A 25,518-nucleotide genomic window follows, 5' to 3' on the forward strand; every position below is an offset into this window, starting at 1 on the left:
CATATCTCATTCTTCTCTTAGCTATTTTCCAGGTTTGGGTTATAGCTACAAATAAAATTTCAAGGACTGGGAGATCACAGGACAGAACAATAGAAGGTATTTTCCTCATTCTGGCACTATCTGATTTGAAAGCAACTGTATGATCTGAGTTCTTCTGGGGAGGCCCTTTCTACTATGTTACCAATATGTTAAATTTTGCATTCCTGCACTTGTAAATAGGATTTTATTAGTTGTACCCCAGCTATGAAATATCTTAGACAGGGAGGTTAGATTGGCTCCAAGTAGAAAGAAACAATTTTTGATTAAATCTGGGTTGACATATATGGCTAGGATGAGTGAGTAGCTGAAACTGAAGTAGACATGGACATAGGATTATATATTTTTATTACTAAAGCAGTTATGAATCAGGACTGGATCCACAGGGAAATGGATTAATTTGCTCACTTTATGGTATGATAAAATTCCCACAAATGTTTTCGTCCTTGGCAATTTTCTCTAAGATAGCAGTACTGCATGCATCTAACTATGGCATATATGTCAGGAAGGCATTTTTGTGCACATAGATATTAAATATATTATATAATGAATGCTATGCACATTGCTCAAAGTCCAGTCCCCAAATTTAGATGACATTTTAAAAAAAGCAAAATACAAAAACAAAAAAGATTTCTGGCAAAGAAGGTAATGTGTTGGATTAAACTTTCCCCTTTAATATATAATCAGAGAAAATGGAAACACTTAGCTGACCTTGGTTGATCTGAAAAAATCTAAGCAAAGTTAGTCCTAATACTTAGACAGGATGCCTTGAGGAAATCCTAGGGCGATAAGACTGTAGATTGGGACAAAAAAATATCCTGAAAGAAAGCAAACACTATCTTTGTACGGATGCCAAGAAAATGATGCATCCCTGTCTACATTTAAGCTCCACTCCAGGGAATCTTTACTGTTCTTTTTCTCCAGATATATAACCGAAGCTGTTGCTAACTGCTTGATCAGGGATATGTGCATAGCTAGCTGAACTGGAGTAATTACAATGTATAATTTATTTTATTTATTTATTTTGCCAAGTACGTATTGGTAGTATACATAGATATAATGCTGTTTATATACATGAGATGGTAACTGATAAGAGGGAAACATTAGGACAGGGACCGCAGGCATGCTGGTGCACTTATGCACACCCCTTACTGACCTCTTAGTAATCGGGTGAGGTCAACAGTGGATAGACTAAGAGTAAAGTTTTGGGGGTTTGGTGACAAAACTACAGAGTCAGGTAGTGAATTCCAGGCATTAATTACTCAGTTGCTGAAGTCGTATTTTCTACGTGAAGTCTGGAGCAGTTTACTTTTAGTTTAAATCTGTTGTGTGCTCATGTATTGTTGTGGTTGAAGCTGAAGTAGTCATTGACAGGAAGGACGTTGTAGCAGATGCTTTTATTAGCTATGCTTAGGTTGTATCGAAGGCGATATAGTTCTAAGTTTTCTAGGTCTAATATTTCAAGTCTGGTTGCATAAGATATTCTGTTGTGAGTACAGGAGTGGAAAGCTCTTCTTGTAAGGTTATTATATTATTACAAGTGATAGGAAAGATTTCAGAACAAAGGTCCCAGAGCATTAGACAGTAGGATGAGCAAGATGTACAGATGATCTGCACCAGGGGTAGGCAAAGTTGGCTCTTCTATGACATGTGGACTTCAACTCCCAGAATTCCTGAGCTAGCATGATTGGCTTAGGAATTCTGGGAGTTGAAGTCCACAAGTCATGGAAGAGCCAACTTTGCCTACCCCTGATCTGCACATTCCCATCATCTAAGCAGATTATAGAGCAATGATGGCAAACCTATGGCAAGGGTGCCACAGGTGGTGCGCGGAGCCATATCTGCTGGCACGTGATCTAGGTCCTCAGCAGTCAGGATTCAGGCCCGGCTACAGCACGGAAACTGCTTTGGTCGCGCTGATGGATGATCTCTGGCGGGCCCGGGACAGGGGTTTATCCTCTGTCCTGGTGCTTCTTGACCTCTCAGCGGCTTTCGATACCATCGACCATGGTATCCTTCTGCACCGGCTGGAGGGGTTGGGAGTGGGAGGCACTGTCCTTCAGTGGTTCTCTTCCTACCTCTCTGGCCTGTCGCAGTCGGTGTTAGTGGGGGGTCAGAGGTCGACCTCTAGGTTACTCCCTTGTGGGGTGCCTCAGGGGTCGGTCCTCTCCCCCCTACTATTTAATATCTACATGAAACCGCTGGGTGAGATCACCCAAGGGCATGGGGTGAGGTATCATCAGTATGCAGATGATACCCAGCTTTACATCTCCACCCCTTGTCCAGTCGGCGAAGCAGTGGAAGTGATGTGCCGGTGCTTGGAGGCTGTTGGGGTCTGGATGGGTGTCAACAGACTCAAACTCAACCCGGATAAGACGGAGTGGCTGTGGGTTTTGCCTCCCAAGGACAATTCCATCTGTCCATCCATCACCCTGGGGGGGGAGTCACTAACCCCCTCAGAGAGGGTCCGCAACTTGGGCGTCCTCCTCGATCCACAGCTCACATTAGAGAAACATCTTTCAGCTGTGGCGAGGGGGGCGTTTGCCCAGGTTCGTCTGGTGCACCAGTTGCGGCCCTATTTGGACCGGGAGTCACTGCTCACAGTCACTCATGCCCTCATCACCTCGAGGCTCGACTACTGTAACGCTCTCTACATGGGGCTACCTTTGAAAAGTGTTCGGAAACTTCAGATCGTGCAGAATGCAGCTGCGAGAGCTATCATGGGCTTTCCTAAATTTGCCCATGTCACTCCAACACTCCGCAGTCTGCATTGGTTGCCGATCAGTTTCCGGTCACAATTCAAAGTGTTGGTTATGACCTATAAAGCCCTTCATGGCACCGGACCAGAATATCTCCGGGACCGCCTTCTGCCGCACGAATCCCAGCGACCAATTAGGTCCCACAGAGTTGGCCTTCTCCGGGTCCCGTCAACTAAACAATGTCGTTTGGTGGGACCCAGGGGAAGAGCCTTCTCTGTGGCGGCCCCGACCCTTTGGAATCAACTCCCCCCAGATATCAGAGTTGCCCCCACCCTCCTAGCCTTTCGTAAGCTCCTTAAAACCCACCTCTGTCGTCAGGCATGGGGGAATTGACATGTTCCTTCCCCCTAGGCTTATAAAATTTGTGTATGGTATGCTAGTGTGTATGATTGGTTTTTAACTTGTGGTGTTCTTAAAATTAATTTAATATTGGATTTGTCTTGTATTGCTGTTGCTGTGAGCCGCCCCGAGTCTGCGGAGAGGGGCGGCATACAAATCTGATTAAACTTAAACTTAAACTTAAACATTGCCCTAGCTCAGCTCCAACATCCATATGTGTGCCGGCCAGCAGATTTTTGGCTCACACAGAGGCTCTGGGAGGGCATTTTTTTTCTTCCAGAGAGCCTCCAGGGGGATGAGGGAGGGCATTTTTACCTTCCCCGGCTCCAAAGAAGCCTAGGGAGGGTGAAATACCAGACATTGGGAAACAGGCCATTTCCCGTTCTCCAAGGGCCTCCGGGGGGTGGGGGAAACTGTTTTCACCTTCCTCAGGCATTAAATTATGGGTGTGGGCACTTGTGCATGCGCAATCATGCACACACAAACTCTTTCAGCACCTGAGGAAAAAAATATTTCCCATCACTGTTACAGAGTTAAAAAACAACCTAAAACACTGGATAAAGGAGCAAGGAAAATTTTAAAAAGGGAATGGGGAATGACAGGTTAAAATGAAATACATTTCCTCACAAGTGCTGCTCTGGGGGCAAATATGGAAACAAGGATTCAGACCCTCTCGCTCATATAGCATATATTGTATGTATTCAGGCTTTTGTTTTTAAAAGGTGAAATGTTTGTTTATTTGCTTCTGCTCTGAAGTATCTATTCACAGGGCTAACTCATTAGTAAAGATAGCTGATTCTGCTTCTCCTGGACCAACCGGACACCTATGAAAAGGAGAAATCACCTTGGAATTTATCTGAGAGAATTTCAACCATGAGAAATGAGGAGGAGACGAATCCATTTATTTTCATTCGTGAACAAACCGATATTTCAAATGGGCTTTTATATCAGCTCTCATTCCCCTTCATGTCTCCACAAATGACAACTAGGACTTTATACTTATATCCTTGCAGCATCTGTTTACTATTAACATCTAATTAACTGTTCCCAGAGAAACAAAAAGCACACATCCCAACAGCTGGACGATGCTCCAATAAAACAATAATGAGGCTCTACCATATCAAGCAATTGAGTCACTCTCCATTTTCCTTCACTGCCAGAGGGGGCCACTTACTCTCCATATGGTCTCCCTTGAGCTGCAGGCCGGGCTGCGTAATAGTATTGCTTATATTCATCCATCCACACTTCCGCCGTGCGCTTGGTGTTTCTAAGGAAAGGCATTTTGAGAAGAAAGGAGAAGCAACAAGAAAAAGCTTGCGTGAAAGAGTTTAAATTTAATGCTTTTCATTTAAAAAAACAGCAAGAATTAGAGAAAGAAAGCAGCAGTTCATTCTCCTGAGAGATCTATTTTAAAAAAAAGTGACAAGAGTTCAGTTCTTAAAAGTTATTTCACATATTATATTTTCTCAGAGGTAGATTATGAATACTTGTGCTCCAGAACCAACCAGAAACAGTAATTAACTGTAGCTTCCATCATGTGTAAAGCAATAGTGGCTTCTAAACATAGAAACATAGAAGATTGACGGCAGAAAAAGACCTCGTCCATCTAGTCTGCCCTTATACTATTTCCTGTATTTTATCTTAGGATGGATATATGTTTATCCCAGGCATGTTTAAATTTAGTTACTGTGGATTTACCAACCACGTCTGCTGAAAGTTTGTTCCAAGCATCTACTACTCTTTCAGTAAAATAATATTTTCTCACATTACTTCTAATCTTTCCCCCAACTAACCTCAGACTGTGCCCCTGTGTTCTAGTGTTCACTTTCCTATTAAAAACACTTCCCTCCTGAACCTTATTTAACTATTTAACATATTTAAATATTTTGATCATGTCCCCCCTTTCCCTTCTGTCCTCCAGACCAGTGTTTCCCAACTTTGGCAACTTGAAGATATCTGGACTGCAACTCCCAGAATTCCCCAGCCAGCATTCGCTGGCTGGGGAATTCTGGGAGTTTAAGTCCAAATATCTTCAAGTGGCCGAAGTTGGGAAACATTGCTCCAGACTATACAGATTGAGTTCATTAAGTCTTTCCTGATAAGTTTTATGCTTAAGACCTTCCACCATTTTTGTAACCTGTCTTTGGACCGGTTCAATTTAAAAATCCTTTACTACCAGTTCATGCACATGTTCGCATGCACAGAAGCATACTGGGTGGGTGGGCGAAGCTTCCCATAACCAGTGTTACTGGTTTTAAGAACTGGTCTTAACTTGGATCAACTCACTGCTGGTGTAAACTGAAAACTATAGTAACCCATGTCCAAATACAGATAGTCCTTGACTTACAACCACAATTAACCACAATTTTTCTGTTATTAAGTGAGACATTTGTTAAGTGAGTTTTGCCCAATTTTGCAAGTTTTATGGCACAGTTGTTAATAATAATAATAATAATAATAATAATAATAATAATAATAATAATAATTTATTGGATTTGTATGGCGCCCCTCTCGGTAGACTCGGGGCAGCTAACAACAATAATAAAAACAGCATGTGACAATCCAATAATAAAACAACTAAAAACCCTTATTATAAAACCAAACATACAGACAAACAAACATACCATGCATAACTTGTAATGGCCTGTTAAGTGAATCTGACTTCCCCGTTGACTTTGCTTGTCAGAAGGTTGCAAAGGGCAATTACATGACTTTGGGACACAACAACGGTCATAGGGATGAACCAGTTGCCAAACATCTGGATTTTGATCACATGATCTTGGGAATGCTACAAAGGTTGTAACTGTGACAAATGGTCATAACTCACTTTTTTCAGTGCCATTATAACTTTGAATAGTCATTAAATGAACTGTTCTAAGTTGAGACCTACCATTCAGAAATGGTAAAGTAGATTTCTTGTACCTTCCTAGCTGTTTCTTGTACCTTCCCAGCTGTACCTTCCTAGCTGCTTCCCCAGTTGTAATAAAGGAAAAATGAAAACCTAGCAAACAAGGTGTTTGCAGATACATGGAGTAAATTACCATCCTAAGAACCTACCTAAATTCTGGGAGTTGAAGTCCAAATATCTTCAAGTTGCCAAGGTTGGGAAACACAGCTCCAGACTATACAGATGGAGTTCATTAAGTCTTTCCTGATAAGTTTTATGCTTAAGACCTTCCACCATTTTTGTAGCCTGTCTTTGGACCCGTTCAATTTTAAAATCCTTTGCTACCGGTTCGTGCACATGTTCGCATGCACAGAAGCATACTAAAGCAGAATGTACAGATGTGATGAAATGCCCCTTACTGGTATTTATTAAGGGCTGTACAATTATTTAGATCTGATTTAGAACAGATTCTTTCAGATGTGTGGAAAGATAAACTTGACACCTCTACTTTAATGGCAATCGTTGCAGTAACTATATGTATTTCTAAGATTGATTGACTGCAGTAGAAGTCTTCCATATACAGGCCTGACAGAAAGTCTTAGAGCAATATAATGTGGGAAGACTGTATTTTACATTTTATCAGCAGAAGGTAACACTAATTCAATATTTTTTATTACAGTTTGTTCAGAATATTGGCTAGATAATTTTCATGTCTTGCACACGCCTTGAAAAGGAAACCCCCCCCCCGATAGTGGCAGAAAGCAATGCAATAAACAAAACAATGGAATATATACTCTCATTCCATACACTTGAGCACTGCAAAAAGGGATAGATGTTTCAATGCATACATTGACAAATTAATATGATTGGTGGGTTTCTGTCATTCTCTCTCCCTGTTCTTTAAGACTATCCCAATATGTAGAACAGTGATGGCGAACCTATGGCACATGTTCCACAGATGGCATGTGGAGCCATGTCTGAGGGCAGTAATGGGCAGCCAAAATTTTTACTGCCACACTGTGGGTGTGGCTTATTTTGTGGGTGTGGCTTAATGGTCATGTGACTGGGTAGAAGTGGCTTGCCAGCCATTTGATCAGGTGGAAGTGATTGAACGATCATCATCGTTCAAGTGAACTGTTAAGTCCTCGACTTACAACCTTACCAGTGTCGCTCGCTGGAGTTACAATTTGCTTCGCATTTCCTGCGCTCTCCTTCCTGTGTCGCCCCCCCCCACCTCAGGCTGGGTAGCTAGGTGAACGGATGTTGCCAGAAGCATAAATGCTGCCAGAATAACTTCCACCCACATCTTCTGCTTTCACCTAAGGCGGGAGGTGACCATGTGAGGCTGGAGGGGAGCCAGGCAGGAGAGAGGGAAGCTTGTCCGAGGCCAGGAAGGAGGAAAGAGGAAAAAAGCAAGGAGCGCAGATGCAGCAGCAGCAGGAAGGAAAAAAAGGAGAGCCGAGCTGAGACCGGTAATCCAGGAAGTGACAGCCACTGATTAGCTGGAGCTATGCACGCATCTTTATTTCCACCAGTGGAACTGTGTTCCACCCCGTCCTGCCTGCTGCCCACCAGTCTGAGGGCATTTGAAGCCTGGCCCTATGTCAGGCCAGCTAATTTATGGCCTTCTTTTTGGCCGTTTCTGCCATCCCTAGGCTTCAGGAGGCTTTCCTGAACTCTGGGGAGGGCATGAAATGGCCCAACAGGCCTACCAGAAGTCTGGAGCTTCAGCGAGGCCTGTGGAGGAGTGCAAGGGGGTTGTGCACATGTGCAGGGAATGTGGGCATGCACACCCTTTTGGTACCTGTGCCAAAAAAGTTTTGCCATCACTGATCTAGAGTGTTGCTTTACAAAAAGATTATTATTATTTTATTATTTATTAGATTTATATGCCGCCCCTCTCCGAAGACTCTGGGCGCCTTACAGCATATAAAAACAGTATACATCGAGATATAATTAATTAAAATTAAAAATTACATTTAAAAAAACTAAAAAGTCTATTAACATAGTGAATGATTATGAATTTTGCACACAGAAGCATACAGAAGTATTGTTCCTTTGAAGAGCTACCTTGACATGCTTGAATTGGTGTCTAGTAGCTGATAGGATCCTGACAATAGCAATATATGAGGAAGTATATAGAATCCATTAGCTGGGGTTCCTAGATCTTCACTGGGATGAATTCATTATTCATTTTGTCTCCTGTTCGTTTCTCCCACCCCTCTTTCTCTCCAAGGTTTACCTTATTCATTTAAAGTTTGATCAAGGTTTATTCAAGTAGGCTACATTCCCTCTTCCCCTTGCAATATCTTTTCATCTGCTCTACTGCTTTGATTAACTATCCATAAGCAGACTTGCAATCCTAAAATGTGAAGCTGATCAGAGAACTTGCGGAGTAGTGTTAACTTCTTTAAAAAGAGAGAGAGAGAGAAAAACAATCCAATACACATCTGTAGCTCCACTGTAGCAATGGAACGCCACTGTTCAAAACAAATGCCATATATTTGCTCTGCTTGCAGAAACAAACAAGAAAGTTCACAACTATGCTTTGCACAAATGTCCTGGAATGTCCATATGACCTGGAGATGGTATTTCTATTACCTCTAAAATATTCACGCACTGTTTTAATATTTTTGAATAGCACCAAAACAACCAATGTTATTCTGCACCACAAGGTTCCAAAGTGAAGTTAATGCATTTAGGGAGCACAATGATGCTGCTTTTGCATATGCATTTTCTTATCACAGCTGCACTGCTGCAGATGTTATTTTACATGCACGTGCCTGAATTTTTGGGGCTCTTTTTAAACAAAGTGACATATTTTCCAGTAATCTGAGTGGAGAACCAACTCAGCAACTATCCCCTGTGACTCTATTCAGTGCCCTTGAATAGTTGAATTAGGTGATGAGCAATGGGAAAATTTTTAAAAAGGTTATATTAGGATTGATGTCAATAGCAGTGAGGTTAGACTTTTCCAGTGTATGGCATGTGTTTAGTTTCAACCTCTTTAGCATAAATCATATCAGCCATGATTAGAAAATAGAAACATAGAAGATTGACGGCAGAGAAAGACCTCCTGGTCCATCTAGTCTGCCCTTATACTATTTTCTGTATTTTATATTAGGATGGATATATGTTCATCCCAGGCATGCTTAAATTCAATTACTTTGGATTTACCAACCACGTCTGCTGGAAGTTTGTTCCGAGCATCTACTACTCTTTCATGTTACTTCTGATCTTTCCCCCAACTAACCTCAGATTGTGCCCCCTTGTTCTTGTGTTCACTTAAAATATAGCACATGTCCACTGAGCACCATGGTGTTAGAATAAATTCAGATATTCTATGAAGGAAGGAAATCCTACATTTCACTTTAAAGGTACCACTTAGACCAGAGGTCCCGAAACTTAGCTATGTTGGCTGGAGAATTCTGGGAGTTGAAGTCCACAAGTCTTAAAGTTGCCAAGTTTGAAGACCTCTGACTTAGACTGATGTAAATACAGCCATCGTGATCATGTAGATAATGTACAAAGAGCCGTGTGTTGAAGCCTCTCTGGGCCACAATTTTCATTTTAAGAAAGTAGCATTGACACTCTCATTCTATTCACATCAATAGTTCTCCTCTTTAGAACTTCCACTGTTTCCCTATAACCTACTTTGCAATTCTTTATTTCTTCCTGATGTGCTAGTTAAACTGAAGATAGACGTCAACTTATTTTGAGCCCAAAATTTCCGTTGCTAAGTGAGACAGTTATTAAGTGAATTTTGCCCCATTTTGCAACTTTTTCTTGCCACTGTTGCTAAGTGAATAACTGCAGTTGTTAAGTTAGTAACACAATTGTAAACTGAATCTGGCTTCCCCATTGATTTTGCTTGTCCGAAGGTTGCAAAATGTGATTGCATGATCAAGGACACTGTAACGGTCATAAATGTGAGTCAATTGCCAAGCATCTGAACTTTGATCATGTGACCATGGGCATGCTGCATAGGTCTTTTTTTTAATAATATTTTTATTGGTTTTGCACATTTGTATAAAACAAACATAAAACAGTGCACAGTGCATGTGCTCATCACCCGACTGACAATACTCACCACCACTACCACCAATTGGGGGGTTTCAAATATTTACTAGTTTATGTTCTTTTATTTCCTCAGCTCTAATTTGCATTTGTTTACTATTCAAAGAGTGATTCGAGTTGATTTTTCACATTTTTATCACAAATTCTACTCAACATGTAATCTTTCACCTTATTCCATCGTACCATCAGCTTCTCCAATTTATTTTCATCAAAATTGTTTAATCTTATTTCCATGATTTCAAAATGAATGTAATCCACCATGTATCAGTACCAATTCTGTAATGTCCATTTTGGCATGCTGCATAGGTCATAAATGTGAAAAGTGGTCCTAAGTAACTTTTCTCAGTGATGTAACTGAATGGCCACTAAATGAAATTTTGTAAGTCAAGGACTACCTGTGTAGCATTAAATCAGTGTTTCCCAACCTTGGCAACTTGAAGATATCTGGACTTCAACTCCCAGAATTCCCCAGCCGAGAGTTGAAGTCCAAATATCTTCAAGTTGCCAAGGTTGGGAAACACTGCATTAAGCCCACACTTTTACACAACACACCTTGGATTGTGAGCTTGGGACATGTGACCTTCTGTAGAATTTGTTTCACTTTCAGCGAAAAATATGGGAAAAGAAAAAAAAAGCCCATCCAAACTTACTTTATATAAGTGTTAGCGTTTCCTTCTGGGAAGATGTAAGGATGCTTCTTTCGGAAGACATGGCCAACTCGACTACAGGGAATGATTTCCAAGCTCCCACCGCACATCCACGCTCGGAAAGAGATTTCTATGAAAGACAGGCTCAACTTCAGTTTTTTTTAAAGTCCAGGACCAGATGGGATTTTGGCTTATCCTTAATTTTTTTTTCCTTTCTCACATCAAACCGTGCAAACCCATTATTGTCAGCGAGAATTTTTCTGGGCATTCTGCCGTCTCAAGTGCTCTTCAAAGCTCTTTACTGCCAGCCTGACATTTGTTCACTTGAACTCTCCATGTAGCATTGAAAAATGATGATATCCAGAGTGAGGTTATAAGTCTGTTCCTTAGTTTACTTCTCAATTTTTTTTTTGCCAAAATCTCTCACATGTGTCCCCTTGTGAAATTTTGCTTCCTGCACATGCGCAGAAGCAAAATCTCACTGGGATGCGCACACGTATATGCAAGACGCGTGAACCTGTGTGCCTAGCACAGTGTTTCCCAACCTTGGCAACTTGAAGATACCTGGACTTCAAGTTGCCAAGGTTGGGAAACACTGGCCTAGCACACCCATAACAGCAGAGGGAGGAACCCTGCCTTGGGTGGGTGGGGGAAGAAAATCAGACAAGGATGAACATAATTATAACTATGACATCTGGGGAGAGGCAGAAATACCAATTATTATTATTATTATTATTATTATTATTATTATTATTATTATTATTTGTATGCCGCCCCTCTCCGCAGACTCGGGGCGGCTCACAACAGTGACAAAAACAATATACATTGACAAATCTAATAATTCAAAATCTAAAATAACACTTGTACATTTAAAAATCTAAAAGCAAGGAACCCCAATATAAAAAACATACATACAGTCATATCATGCACTAAAACTACAAAGGCAGGGGGAGATGTCTCAGTTCCCCCATGCTTGATGACAGAGGTGGGTTTTAAGGAGTTTACAAAAAGGCAAGGAGGGTGGGGCAATTCTAATCTCTGGAGGGAGCTGATTCCAGAGGGTCGGGGCCACCACAGAGAAGGCTCTTCCCCTGGGTCCCGCCAGATGACATTGTTTAGTCGACGGGACCCGGAGAAGACCAACTCTGTGGGACCTGACCGGTTGCTGGGATTCGTGCAAAACCTCTATTTACAAACTTAATTTGTTCCATGACCAGGTACTTAAGTAGAAAGGTTTGTAAGAACAAGCAATTTTTTCCCATAGGAATCAATGTAAAAGCAAATAATGCATGTGATTGGGGAAACCACAGGGAGGGTGGAGGTCCTGTTTCCTCCCAGGAGATTCCTAGAGAGGCCCCATGGAGGCTTCTCCCTGCATTTTCTGGCCCTGTTTCCTCCTAGGACCGTGGTTCTTAACCGGGGTTCTATCGAACCCTAGGGGTTCGGTGAGTTGGTCTCAGGGGTTCACCGGAGCCTCCGCCACGGAGCCCTGGAATTTTTTTATACCATTTGTTACAACATATCTCTGCAAACAATCCTTTTCGAGGATGCTGGACATAAAAACAAAGAAAAGGAACAGACTTTGCTGTGAAAATGACATGAGAGTAGCACTTGCCAAGGTGAAGCCACGCATATCTGAACTGGTCTCTAAAAAACAACAGCAGAAGTCACACTGATTTGCAGGTATGTAATTTGTTGTGAGTTCATGCACTGTGTTGGTTTTGTTTTTTGATCAAGGTGATGTTCATGCACGGTTCATTTTGTGTATCAGTAAAAAAACATATAACTATGTCTTGAATTTGGAAAAAATTCATATTTGATTTATCACTAAAGAAGAGTTCGGTGAATGTGCATATGAAACTGGTGGGTTTGGTACCTCAAACAAGGTTAAGAACCACTGTCCTAGGAGATTCCTAGAGAGGGTCCCTGGAGGCTTCTCCCCACCTTTTCCGCCCCCGTTTCTGCCCAGGAGATTCCTAGAGAGACCCTAATGTAGGCTTCTCCCTGCCTTTTCCGGCCCTGTTTCCTCCCAGGAGATTCCTAGAGAGGCCATACGGAGGCTTCTCCCTGCCTTTTTCGGTTACAGTGTCAGAGGCTCGGGTTTGTAAGTGGAACATGGTTCTTGAGAAGGGACAAAAAAAATCTTGAACACCCGGTTCTTATCTAGAAAAGTTCATAAGTAGAGACGTTCTTAGGTAGAGGTACCACTGTACAAAGATGCCAAAGTATCGAATCCCACTTACTTTTGCCAAGGACAGAAGAAGGAATTCTATGGAAAGAATTTTTCTCATGAAGATTGGGCATCAGGTCAGAATTTATGAACAAGAAAGTGACACAAACTACAAGCAGACCGGCCCATCCAATTCTTTTCCCACAGTGTGAAATCAATTGCCATAAGGATGTGCTCAGTTTTTGGTTAAAGCAGCAAGAAGGCCCATTCACATGTATCAAAGTACACAATGATATTATGGTAATAAAGCTGTTTCACCTAAATAGCCTACACTTAACAGCTAAGTCAGAGTCTGGCCCTGTTTCAAAAGGTACTTCCCCATTGTGAAACCTATGGGGTTTCAAATTTTGCTGCAGGTTAAAAATCTGTCTTAGTGTTGCCTGCGTGGCTGTTGATAAAACCGAGAAGAAAAAATGCCTCTCTATACACTAAATGCCAATCACATGTAGTTTTATTTGAATAGAAATACTATGCATCTCATCATGGTGGGAAGACAAACTGAACAAATAATAAATAGAATAATAATGATTGTGACTAAGTAACCTTCATGCCTTTTTAACTTGTCATCTCACTACCAATTATGGAGCAGCATAAGTGTAATAACTGCTCTACCCTTTTATATTCCTTATCTTTAACTACTTGTGGCTTGTAGTCTTTTAAACAAAGGATGACTTTGAAGAGAAGATGCATCCTCTGTCAATACAGGTTATGTTAGTATAGTTATAACTATTAGTATAGCTATTAAAACAGAAGGGGAACTTTTCATTGACTGACTGATTGATTATGTGCCATTGATTTGGTGCTGATTTTTTAGCAACCAGACAATCCTTCTGCAGGCTGATCTGTCCTTAAATTGGTCCTTCAGATCTTCCAACAGCATGACTATTGCCAAAATCACTGAGTCCAGACATCTTACTGATGGTCATACTATTTCTTTCCTTCTACCTTTTTCAATCCTCTCCAATACCAAAGCTGAAAATTTCAATACTTTTTTTTTGGCCTGTCTCTATTCAGATCAAGAAACCTGAATTCTCTTATTATAGGTTGTTCCTTTAAATTTATGGAAGCCTTCAGCAGAAGATTGTGTTTGGACTGGGAGTCACTGCTCACAGTCACTCATGCCCTCATCACCTCGAGGCTTGACTACTGTAACGCTCTCTACATGGGGCTACCTTTGAAAAGTATTCGGAAACTTCAGATCGTGCAGAATGCAGCTGCGAGAGCAATCATGGGCTTCCCTAAATATGCCCATGTCACACCAACACTCCGCAGTCTGCATTGGTTGCCAATCAATTTCCGGTCACAATTCAAAGTGTTGGTTATGACCTATAAAGCCCTTCATGGCACCGGGCCAGATTATCTCAGGGACCGCCTTCTGCCACACGAATCCCAGCGATCAGTTGTGGGCCTTCTCCGGGTCCCGTCAACTAAACAATGTCATTTGGCGGGACCCAGAGGAAGAGCCTTCTCTGTGGTGGCCCCGGCCCTCTGGAACCAACTCCCCCCGGAGATTAGAATTGCCCCCACCCTCCTTGCCTTTCGTAAGCTCCTTAAAACCCACCTCTGCCATCAGGCATGGGGGAACTGAGATATTCTTTCCCCCTAGGCTGCTACAATTTATGCATGGTATGTTTGTATGTATGATTGGTTTTATAATAAGGGTTTTTAGCTGTTTAAGTATTGGATTGTCGCATGTTGTTTTTACCACTGTTGATAGCTGCCCCGAGTCTACGGAGAGGGAAGGGGCATACAAATCCAATAAATAAATAAATAAATAAATGCATGCATGCATGCATGCATGCATGCATGCATGAATGAATGAATGAATGAATGAATGAATGAATGAATGAATAAATAAATAAATAAATAAATAGGTTCTTTAGATCTTCCAATAGCGTGACTATTGCCAAAATCACTGAGTCCAGACATCTTACTGATAGTCATACGATTTCTTTCCTTCTACCTTTTTCAATCGTCTCCAATACCAAAGCTGAAAATTTCAATACTTTTTTTCTGGCCTGTCTCTATTCAGATCATGAAACTTGAATTCTCTTATTATAGGTTGTTCCTTTAAATTTATGGAAGCCTTCAGCCGAAGATTGTCTTCTATTCCCCCCCCCCCCAAGGCCTATTTTTTATCTTTTTAGCTGAATAGAATAGAATAATTGGCTAACTGTGACAATTTGTCTCCACTCATAACCTCTCAGTGTGCATGCAAGTAACAAATGATAAATCATGATCATCATAATAAAATACAACCATTGCTTTGCATTGTTCCCCAAGCCTGTTATCCATATGCATGTTCTTCTTACATGACTCCAGAAAACTTTTGTGTTTTTTGTCAGGTTAACTATTGGGCCAATTCCATTACACAAACACACAAAGCCATTTTATAGCAATAGCACTTAGACTTATTATACTGCTTCATGGTGCTTTTACAGCCCTCTTTGAGCGATTTACAGAATCAGCATATTACCCCCAATAGTTTGGGTCCTCATTTTACCCACCTCGGAAGGATGGAAGGCTGAGCCAACCTTGAGCCACTGGTGAGATTTGAACTGCTGAACTGCAGCTAGCAGTCAGCTGAACTAGCATGCAGTACTGTACTCTAACCACTGATATATTTGGGAATGCTTGATTATATGACCTTGATTTCCTTGGTGAGAGGAAATTTTAGTAGAAAAGGACAATTCAACAAGAAGCAGCATAGTCCACAACTTTATGTATATACAGTCCCTACTTATTAATCCCTACTTATTAGTCTGTGGAGAGGGGCAGCATACAAATCTAATAAATTATTATTATTATTATTATTATTATTATTATTATTATTGTTGTTATTAATAAAAATGTACTGTATAATGATACACTAATGTGAAAAACTTCAAGGGGAGAGGGAGACAATGGGCGAGATTGCCACAGAACAGGAGCATCTGTTTCATTGGCTCACTAAGCTGTTGCATCTCCAAAGACAAGGATTATTTTTCCTTACTAACCACACTCCCTTGAGGTGTCAAAGCATTAGTGCCAGCTTAAGATCTGTTCCTCTGCTATCTCCATGCCTCCCTTTCTTTTTCAAAGCTGTAGCACTGTTAGCTTCCTCTGCTCTGCAGCATTGTTGCAGCCACAAATAAAAGTAGCAATAAAACCCACACAATTTGATCGACTCTTCTAGGCAGGCACAACAACCGTCAATGTCACTACCTTTTCCCTTCAACAACCTGGGAATTTCTTAGAGAACAAAGGCAAAACAAATTTGCCATATGGCCAATCAAAGATCCCTAGTTTCTTGTACCACTTTTTAATCTTCGTGTTATCCAAAACCCATTAATGGCTGCAAGGCATGGTGTCTATATATTGGCACCATCAGGGAGTACAAGCAGAACTAGATGTAGACCAGTGATGGTGAACCTTTTTTTCCTTGGGTACTGAAAGAGTGTGTGCACACACTATCGCGCATGAACAAGGGGCCACACCCATAATTCAATGCCTGGGGAGGGAAAAAACAGCCCCCCGGAGGTCCTTTGGAGGCTGGAAACAGCCTATTTCCCAACTTCTGGTGGGCCCAGGTGTTGTGATTCAGTCTGAGGCTCCTCAGGGAACGGCTGGAACGCTGCCGGCTCCATGCTCAGAGGGGGAGGAGGAGGAACAGGAGGAGGAGGAGGACCAGGCAGACGGGGAAGAGGAATGTCAGGATGAGGAGGAGGGAGAACAGCCTGAGACCCCCGGGGGGGAGCTCTCCCCAGCGAGTAGCCTGGAGTGATTAGATGAGAATGCACAAGCCATCATAGATATGAGGCAGAGAAGGGCAGCACAAAGAAGGGGACAATTAGCCAGGTATTTCCATCCCTAATAGGCAACAGCTGGGTTTGGGTGTGGTTCTCCTCAGAAAGGTTGAAAAGGCAGGCCCGCCCTTCCTGTATTGTGGAGAGTTATCTTTTGGGAGTCCTGTGACCTTGCTTCGATCCTTGGCATCTCTGATTCTGGCTTGTGGCCTCGAAGGCTGAAAACTTGGGGGAGGCGTGGGTTTTATTATCTACAGTGGTGTGTATGCCAGCAAGAAGCCTGTTGTATTGTCTGGCCGTCGTGACTCTTCTGTGAAGCTTCATAGCATTCCAGTTTGTAAGAACAGTTTTTGTTATCTGTGTTTGTTTTCAAAGATATAAAATGACTTTGCTTTTTACCAGCGTGTCTGACTACTCTTTTTAGTTGGTGTTGGCGTCTGGGGGAACCCAGACAGAACACCAGTAGGCTCGTGTTTCGTCCTCCCCAGGCTCCAAATGCTTCTCTGGAGCTGGAGGAGGGTAAAAATGCCCTCCCCCATTCCTCTCTGAAGGGAGGCTCTCTGGAAGCCAAAAACATCCCCCCAGAGCCTCTTTGCGAGCCAAAAATCACTGGCCGGCAAACACATGCACATTGGAGCTGAGCTAGGGCAACGGCTCGCGTGCCAGCAGATATGGCTCCACGTGCCACCATGCCACAGGTCTGCCATCACTGGCCTAGACTAAAATGGCCATGACCTGTTCCAGGCTGTATGTTTTCCTATTATATCAAGTTTGCCTTTGATCAAGATAGGACTAATGTAATGGTATGATTCACAAGTTTCTGCTATTTTTCTCAATTTCCTATCCTCTAGTGGAGTAAAAATCACAGTTGAGAAGTCATGATATAGCAAGGCCTTTTTATTTTGCACTTGCTGGGATAGTGTGAGGATACTGGGACTTGCTGTCCAATCACTTGAGTTTTCTTTTTTTAATTTTAATTTTTTAAATTTAATTATAAATTTTATTTACACGAACATATACAATAAATACAACAACAATACAAATAACAATATAAATATTTAAACGAAAAGAAGAAAAAAAGAAATATATAAAAAATAGCACAAACATGAATTATACAATAAACAACAAACTTGAGTTTTCTTGTTAGTGATTCCTATCAATATTCATCTAGGTTTATTTAGCTTAATGTTTTATCTACAATCATTGGTGTATTTCTTTCTTGAGTTATAAATGAACAACAAATCTTAGTTAAATATGATTTAACTGTATATTACATAGGGATGTGTAATTTCGAAGTAGAAAAGATGCTATGGAATGGGTGTCAGCATGCGCTCCACATCAATCAGCAAGGTATTGGGTTACTACTAAAATAGGAGGGAGGATGCCATTCCAGTAGCGAAAATGGAGCTGCATGTGCTGACTAGCAGGCAGTTGCATGCATCAGCATGAGATTCCACTTCTGCGCATGTGCAGGAAGCCAAATCTTACGCGAGCATGCACGAGTGAGATTTTGGTGAATTTGCGGAAGCAAAAAACCCCAGCAAAAATCGTCAAAATCTCATGCTTACATGCGTTCTCACATAAGATTTAGCTTCTGGTGCATGTACAGAAGCCGAATCTCATGCCGACGCATGTGGGCGTATCCTGGGGTCACAGAGCTCTGCAGGAAGTGCACTGGTAGTGGCCGTAAGTGCAATCCGCCCCTGAATCGCCACCTGTGTAAAGAAGTTGCATCTTTTCCTCAATTCACAAGGCAGTGCTGTGAGCTCAGGAAAATGCATGTCTGAGTTAAGGAAGCATTGATAGAGTACAACTATTATTATTATTATTGTTGTTGTTGTTGTTGTTGTGGTTATTATTATTAATTATTATTATTATTATTATTATTATTATTATTATTATTATTATTATTATGTCAATACAACAGAGTAAACGAGATCACTATGCTGGATTTCGTATTTCATCACCAGTCGGGCGCTTCCCAAGCACCTAGGACTGCATGATGTAGCGGCGAATTATGTTTGCCGATCCCAGTAAAGCAGCCTTTTGCAATTGACAGATGGAGATTTTGTCAATTCTGATGGTTTTCATTATTATTATTATTATTATTATTATTATTATTATTATTATTATTATTAATTGGATTTGTATGCCGCCCCTCTCCATGGACTCGGGGCGGCTCACAACAAACATAGAATACATAATAAAACAATTTGATCCAATTAATTTAAAAGACTTTAAAACATCCTAAAAACTTAAAAAAAACATTCAATTATCATTCACTCAATTAATAGATCATTCTAAATATCCTGAAATAGTGCAGCACAAAAAGACACATATTCTATATGGATGTGCTGACAGGTATCATGCTCATTTCAAATCACATTTTGGACTTTAAAACTTAAGTGCTGTCCTTCCTTAATGTTAAGGCATGTAGCTCATCATTTTCCCATTCTATCACACTGACAATTATAATTTGACACCCACTTAGGGAACTTCAAGATCTGGACCCCTGCCCTATGCTACAGAATAGGAAAGGATGCTTGTTTATACGAATAGGCCGTGGCCTATTCGTAACCAGACTGTATGAGCGGCAAACTGGTGCACCCGCACATGTGGCTCAACTAATGTAAACGGTGGGCTGGTGCGCATGCATGCCAGCCCACCACTTGCATGAGTTGAGCTGTGCGTGGGTGTCTCCTGGCTCATCCCTTGCATAAGTCAAGTTGGTCCACTGCTCATGTAGCCCGGTTCCCTTATTCTCTTCTCCAGCCAGGTTGCCAAGCCGCAAAGGTTGGGGACTGCTGGCCCAGTGCTTAAAAGGTTCTCTGGGTAGCAAACAATATTTTTAAATCAAACCGGGTTTTTTAAATATCTTAAATTATATTTGGATTTGTTATAAATAGTTTTTTTCTGTTGTGAGCTGCCCAGAGTTTGCGGAGAGGGGCGGCATACAAATCTAAATAATAAATAAATAAACAAACAAACAAACAAATAAATAAATTTGAAGCAAGATGCAAATGCAAGGCCGTTTAAAACAGTCTTCAAAATCCAAACAAATAACAAGTTCTAAAGCTGCTTTACTCTGCTGCAGTAGAGCCAAAATAAAATATAGGTCCATTAATTCTTAATGAATTTTTTTTTTTTTGAAAGAACCATGTTTTTGAGAACTACCTAAGCAATCCGTGCATGGAAATTTTTCTGCTCTGTTGAGTACAGCCCACCCTATAAAGGCTTTTTACAGCAGCTACCTGCCTGCCTTCTTCCTGCTGAAAGATCTGGTGTTAATGCCCCAGCTGTCAGCTGAAGTATATGGGGAAGGACATATGGAAGATTTGTCCTGAAGACATCCACGGGTGAAAGCACTGGGGGCTTTGCAAAGGCTGGTCTAATGCTAGAACCTTGTACATAGCTTAGAAAGCAACCGGCATTTTTGAGCTATGCCAAAAGGATTGAGCAAAGTCGACGGGCACGCTTGCTTGATTCCTATAAGCCAGAAGTCAGAATAAAGAGCAGAGTGAAAAGAGCAGCACGATAACCCCTTGGAACAGGATGCACCCAATCGAGCCCTTGCCTAGATTTATTGCTTCTAACTTCCCTTTATTGACTTAGATGTTGAAGTGCTCCCTGTGGGTACCAGGGAGTTAAAAACAAACAAACAAAAATGCTGCCAGAGCATAAACCATCCAGAAAACACAACAGATGCTAAGAATCCACCCATGTAACAGGCCCTCCCATGGCCACAATAAAATTTTCTCCCCAGAAGGAGAGCTAGTTCTGTCAGGTGACATGTTAGTACAATATACTGCACTAATTAGAGGTATCCCATGGGAAACCCCTACTAGACCTTTTGAATTAACTCTGTCATGGCCCATTTCTTTCTCTTAAAATGTCTCAGCGTCTGCTGTTGTGGCAGTACCAGGAGCATTGAGAATTTTTCCCCCATTCACCTGTCTTCTTCCTAAAATATTATGTGCTTCTTCACATGAGTAGCCAGTTTTGTCAATGGATTACAAAGGAATTGGCAATAAGGGAGCTTTGAATGTACAGATAGAACTTTAACAAAGGCATCAAAACAGTTTGTTCATTTGAATTCTGTCAAATCATAACTGGGATTGATTGATTGATCTACAGGGCTGATAAGCTTCTTCAGTCATACTGATTCTGAGTGGCACATAATTTTCCAGTGTGTATGGTGGATTAGAAACAAAAGTATTTCATCAACAGTGGAACTAAAAACCACACGACACAGAATTGACGAGGAATCTAAACATTCAAACCTTCCATTAAGCAGAGATTTTTGAGTGATATTCATGGGTTAGATTTATGTCCTACTTTCTTTTCAGGGTGAAAACTGGTATAGTTAACAGCAATAGTTCTCCCTCTTCCCATTTTCCCCTATCATAATAATCCTACAAGGTGATAGTCAAGAAACCAGCATAGCAGAAACTCCAGGGATGCTCTTTATAATTGCAGGACAGAATAACAAAATCTGAAAAGCTGGTCAGAGTGTCTTCCTGCCTCATCTTATACCAGTGGTTCTCAACCTGGGGAGTTGGGACCCCTTTGGGGGTCGAACGATCATTTCACAGGGGTCGCCTAAGACCATGGGAAAAGACAAACTTCCCATGGTGATAGGAACTAAAGCTTCTATTTTGGAAGCCTTGGAACATATTTTTACAATCTGATCAATCAGGCATTTACAGTGGGGGTATCCCTCTGACCTTCCTGCCAATCAGCTTAAAGTTCAGTTGGGAGAATTGGCGCTAGACTTGAGGTTGGGGGCACCACAACATGAGGAACTGCATTAAGGGGTCGCAGCATTAGAGTTGAGAACCACTATCTTATACCAAATAAAATTAAAGTGGGGCTAATTGATTGATTGATTGGATTTCTCTGCTGCCCCTCTCCGAGGACACAGGGCGGCTCACAACATATAATAAACAATGTATAATTACCTTAAATCCAATTAATTAATTAAAATCTAAAACTCCAAAAAGCATTAAAAACAGTCATTCCATTCACTCAACATTCTCTCAACACATTCAACACATTTTGATTTTCTTTTTCACGCTTCCTTCTTTCTCAGGACTGAGAAATCTTTCTGAAAGTCTTCTGCTAATGAGTCATTCATGCCTTCCCCATTCTCAAGGCCAAACATAACATTTCTTAAACATAATATGCTTGTGCAAATGAGGATAGACAGTAAAGTAGAACCTTGGACTCCCTGATGCCAGTCCAACACTTAACCGCTATATTATACAGGCCCTCATATCCAGGTCTGCAAAAATTCCCCCTTAAGTCTTTTAAAACACCTTTGTCAATAACTGCAAAGTTACAGTGACTTACCAAAATTCTCCCCACCCCAGATGTCCATTGCAGCATCATATTTTCCCAGATGGTTGAACCAGGCCTTGTCAATTACAAAAAGGCCCCCAGCAATGATAGGAGTCCTGAATGGTTGAGAAAGAAAGAAGGGGGGGAAAAGCTAATTTCAACTATTGTGCAGAAACTATTAGGTATGTGAAATAGATGCAGAAGGAAACACCAATCAATATTACTTCATTCTTTGAGGTAAGTATGGCTGATGCCACTTTTTTTTTAAAAAAAAAAAATCTAATTGCATTGAAGGGAGAGAATGTTACTGTTGATGGATTTGCAGTTGGCAAGATCGTGATCTCCAGCAAAACTCCATGAAGGTTGTAGCATTTCAGTTGTGGTATAGCTAGTAAGGAACATTTAAATATATTAAAGGGTTAAATAAGGTCCAGGAGGGAAGTGTTTTTAATAGGAAAATGAACACAAGAACAAGGGGGCACAATCTGAGCTTAGTTGGGGGAAAGATCAAAAGCAACATGAGAAAATATTATTTTACTGAAAGAGTAGTAGATCCTTGGAACAAACTTCCAGCAGACGTGGTAGATAAATCCACAGTAACTGAATTTAAACATGCCTGGGATAAACATATATCCATCCTAAGATAAAATACAGAAAATAGTATAAGGGCAGACTAGAGGGACCAGGAGGTCTTTTTCTGCCGTCAGAATTCTATGTTTCTATGAAGAAAAAGTTAGATTCCCACTCAAAAAATTATTGATTGATTGATTGATTGATTGATTGATTGATTGGATTTGTATGCTGCCCCTCTCTGAGATTGCACTGAGATTTGGAAAAGACTACCATGGAAGCTGCTTCTCAGGTTGTTAAAAGATAGTCATTTCCAAAGCATTAACAGGTTCAGACGGCTCTTTTTACATATTTAAAAAAGTTCCTTTTCATATTGAAAAAAAAAATGAAACAACAAGAACTGAAACTCTGTTGCCTTAAGTTGCTTTGCTATAATTTCCTTTTTGAAACAAGAGTAATTTTGTCAGTATTCAAGTGTTGTCACTTCTTCCTATGAGTTCTTTGCAAGATGTGTCCTCCTGTATTATCCATTTATAGCCCAGGGTGCTACAAATCTAAGATCTGTCATCAAAGGCAGTGCAGGGTTTTCACAAGCCCAACCACTGAATGGAGAATGAGCTTGTAGGTTTGTGTCAGAAGGTTCACAAACCATGTTATGGATCGGATAAGCCATAAGGTATTTTACTTGATTTTGATATTATAACACATGATCTAATTAATTTATAAACTAAACCAAATCACTGGCTTATTTCAAAAAAATTGAGATTAAACATATCTCAACATGTCCAAATGGATTTCATGTCATGTGAAAGAAAGGGTCATAACCAGAGCAGGAGTGGGTTCCACTTACGTTCACCACTGGTTCGCATTACTATGAAATGTTTCACACACGTGTGCACATTACGCTCGCACACTCGTGTCCCCACATTAATTTTTATTTCTGCACATGCTCTGTAGTGGAATATAGCCCGAAATACAGCTGAGGAGCTCATCAGCTGTGCTTTGGGTGAATAAATAAAGGGGAGTATATAGCCCAAGGGGAGCCAGGAGGCTCTTTTTGAAGCAGAGACATTTTGCCAAAAATCCTCCCCAAAAAGATGGTGATGCCCACAGACCAGCACTGCCCAAACCAATGACATAATTTTCACATCACCAGCAGGTCACTAACGATTCGGGTGATCTGGTCCAAACTTGAACCCAGGTGGTTTTTGCTTTTGTGTGTTTCACTGCGTGCACAGTTCAAAGGCAATAGAACTCCTGCATTGCAAACTAGCAAGGAGCACGGAAAATAGCTCCGGAGCGGCAATTCAAATTGCTTTCCCTGATCAGCTGACCTTCAGAAACAGAGATAATGGTCAGTATAACCCAGAGACAGGTGGGCAAGCCCACTTTCATGGATACATAGAACTGGTTCTCTCTCAGCTTGGAGTCAACACTACCAGTTCTAAAGAACTGGTCCGAACTGGTAGCAACCCACCACTGATCATAACAGAACAAACAGGGTTAGAAGAATCTTTGAGATCTTCTACTATAGCCCCTGCTCATGCAGGAGACCCTACACCAGACTAATGGTTGTCCAATCTCTTCTTAAAAACCTCCCGTGATGGCGCACTCATAACCTCTGAAGGTCAGGTGTTCCATTGATTAATTGTTCTCAGTCAATAAATTTCTAGTTATTTCTAGATTGCTTCTGTCCTTAATTAATTTCCATCCATTCCTTCTTGTATTACCTTCTGGTTCTTTGGAAAAAAGGCTGACTCCCCCTCTTCTTTGTAATAGCTCCATAAATATTAGAACTCAATTATCAGCTCCTAGTTCTTCTTTTCACTAGACTAGACATGCCCAACTCCTGCAACCATTCTTCATATGTTTCGGCTCCCAGCTCCCTAATCATCTTTGGTGCTCTTTCCAGAATCTCAACAACTTTTTTTGTTGTGGTGACCAAAACTGGATGCAATATTCCAAATGGGGTCTTACCAAGCATTATCAAATGGTACCTGTTGTGGCCCACTATCGGCCTGTGGAGCTGGCAGCAGAGTCAGGAGCAAGGAGGCTGGGGAAGAAAATGGGCCACACCTGGAGTCTGGAGAAGGCTCGGTGCCAGAGGCAGAGATCTAGCCCAGGCCATGTGAGAGGTCTATGCTGACTCCAGAGCCTGACATGAGTGAGGCAGAGTAACAGGAGGAGACTATTCGCATGCACAGAGCTTCCAGAAGGCAAGAACAGTTACAGAGAAAAAGGACTAATCGGAAGTAAGGCTTGGAGATGATTGGTCCTTCCCATAGGCTATAAATGTGTAGCAAACAGATGTACTCGCTGCAGGAAGCAACTTTGTTCAATTCCTGTCTCAGCATTTCAGTTCTGATTCTGTGCTTCTGTTTGACCTTGCAAAGCTCCTTGACAATTAGGTCTTTGACAACGTATCAAGAGAGATAAAGGTTGGTGATATTAGACTTCTTCCGAAAGACTTCTGTCAGACTCATTAAAATTGTTTGGGACTTATTACGGATGGGAATGAACATAATTCACACCTTTTAAAATAAAAAAGAGATTTTTGGGATTCCATTTGTGCTTTATTATTTATCATGTCAGTACCAGCCCTTCGTGTGATCTTGATTCTGTCCCTCTGTTAATGCGTGCAAACACCTATTGCTCATGCGAGTGGGGTTGCAAGCTCTTGTGTGAGTGAGGCCGCAAACACCTGTGATAATGCTTGTGTGATTAGGACTGTGAGCGCCCACGACATTTGCAATGCTTGTGCAAATGGGCTCCGCGCCCAGCCAGCTACTCACACAGCCCACTGGCCAATAGGCTGTGGTCCAGTAGTGAGCTGCAGCCCACAGGTAGGGGG

At 41.3% G+C, this 25,518-nt stretch overlaps 1 protein-coding gene across 1 annotated transcript in view; it reads right to left on the reverse strand.

Moving 5' to 3' along the window:
* GALNT14 (polypeptide N-acetylgalactosaminyltransferase 14) overlaps positions 1-25,518 on the reverse strand; it is a 414,445-nt gene that overhangs the window by 26,892 nt on the left and 362,035 nt on the right. Inside the window, exons 9-11 of the mRNA XM_070734310.1 lie at positions 22,110-22,213; positions 10,749-10,875; positions 4,309-4,401 (exon numbers count right to left, since the gene is read on the reverse strand). Coding sequence (XP_070590411.1) covers positions 4,309-4,401; positions 10,749-10,875; positions 22,110-22,213 — 324 coding nt within the window. The remainder of the gene's footprint in view (positions 1-4,308; positions 4,402-10,748; positions 10,876-22,109; positions 22,214-25,518) is intronic.

This window comes from Erythrolamprus reginae, chromosome 1 (genome assembly GCF_031021105.1).
Source record: "Erythrolamprus reginae isolate rEryReg1 chromosome 1, rEryReg1.hap1, whole genome shotgun sequence".
Lineage (NCBI taxonomy): Eukaryota > Metazoa > Chordata > Lepidosauria > Squamata > Dipsadidae > Erythrolamprus > Erythrolamprus reginae.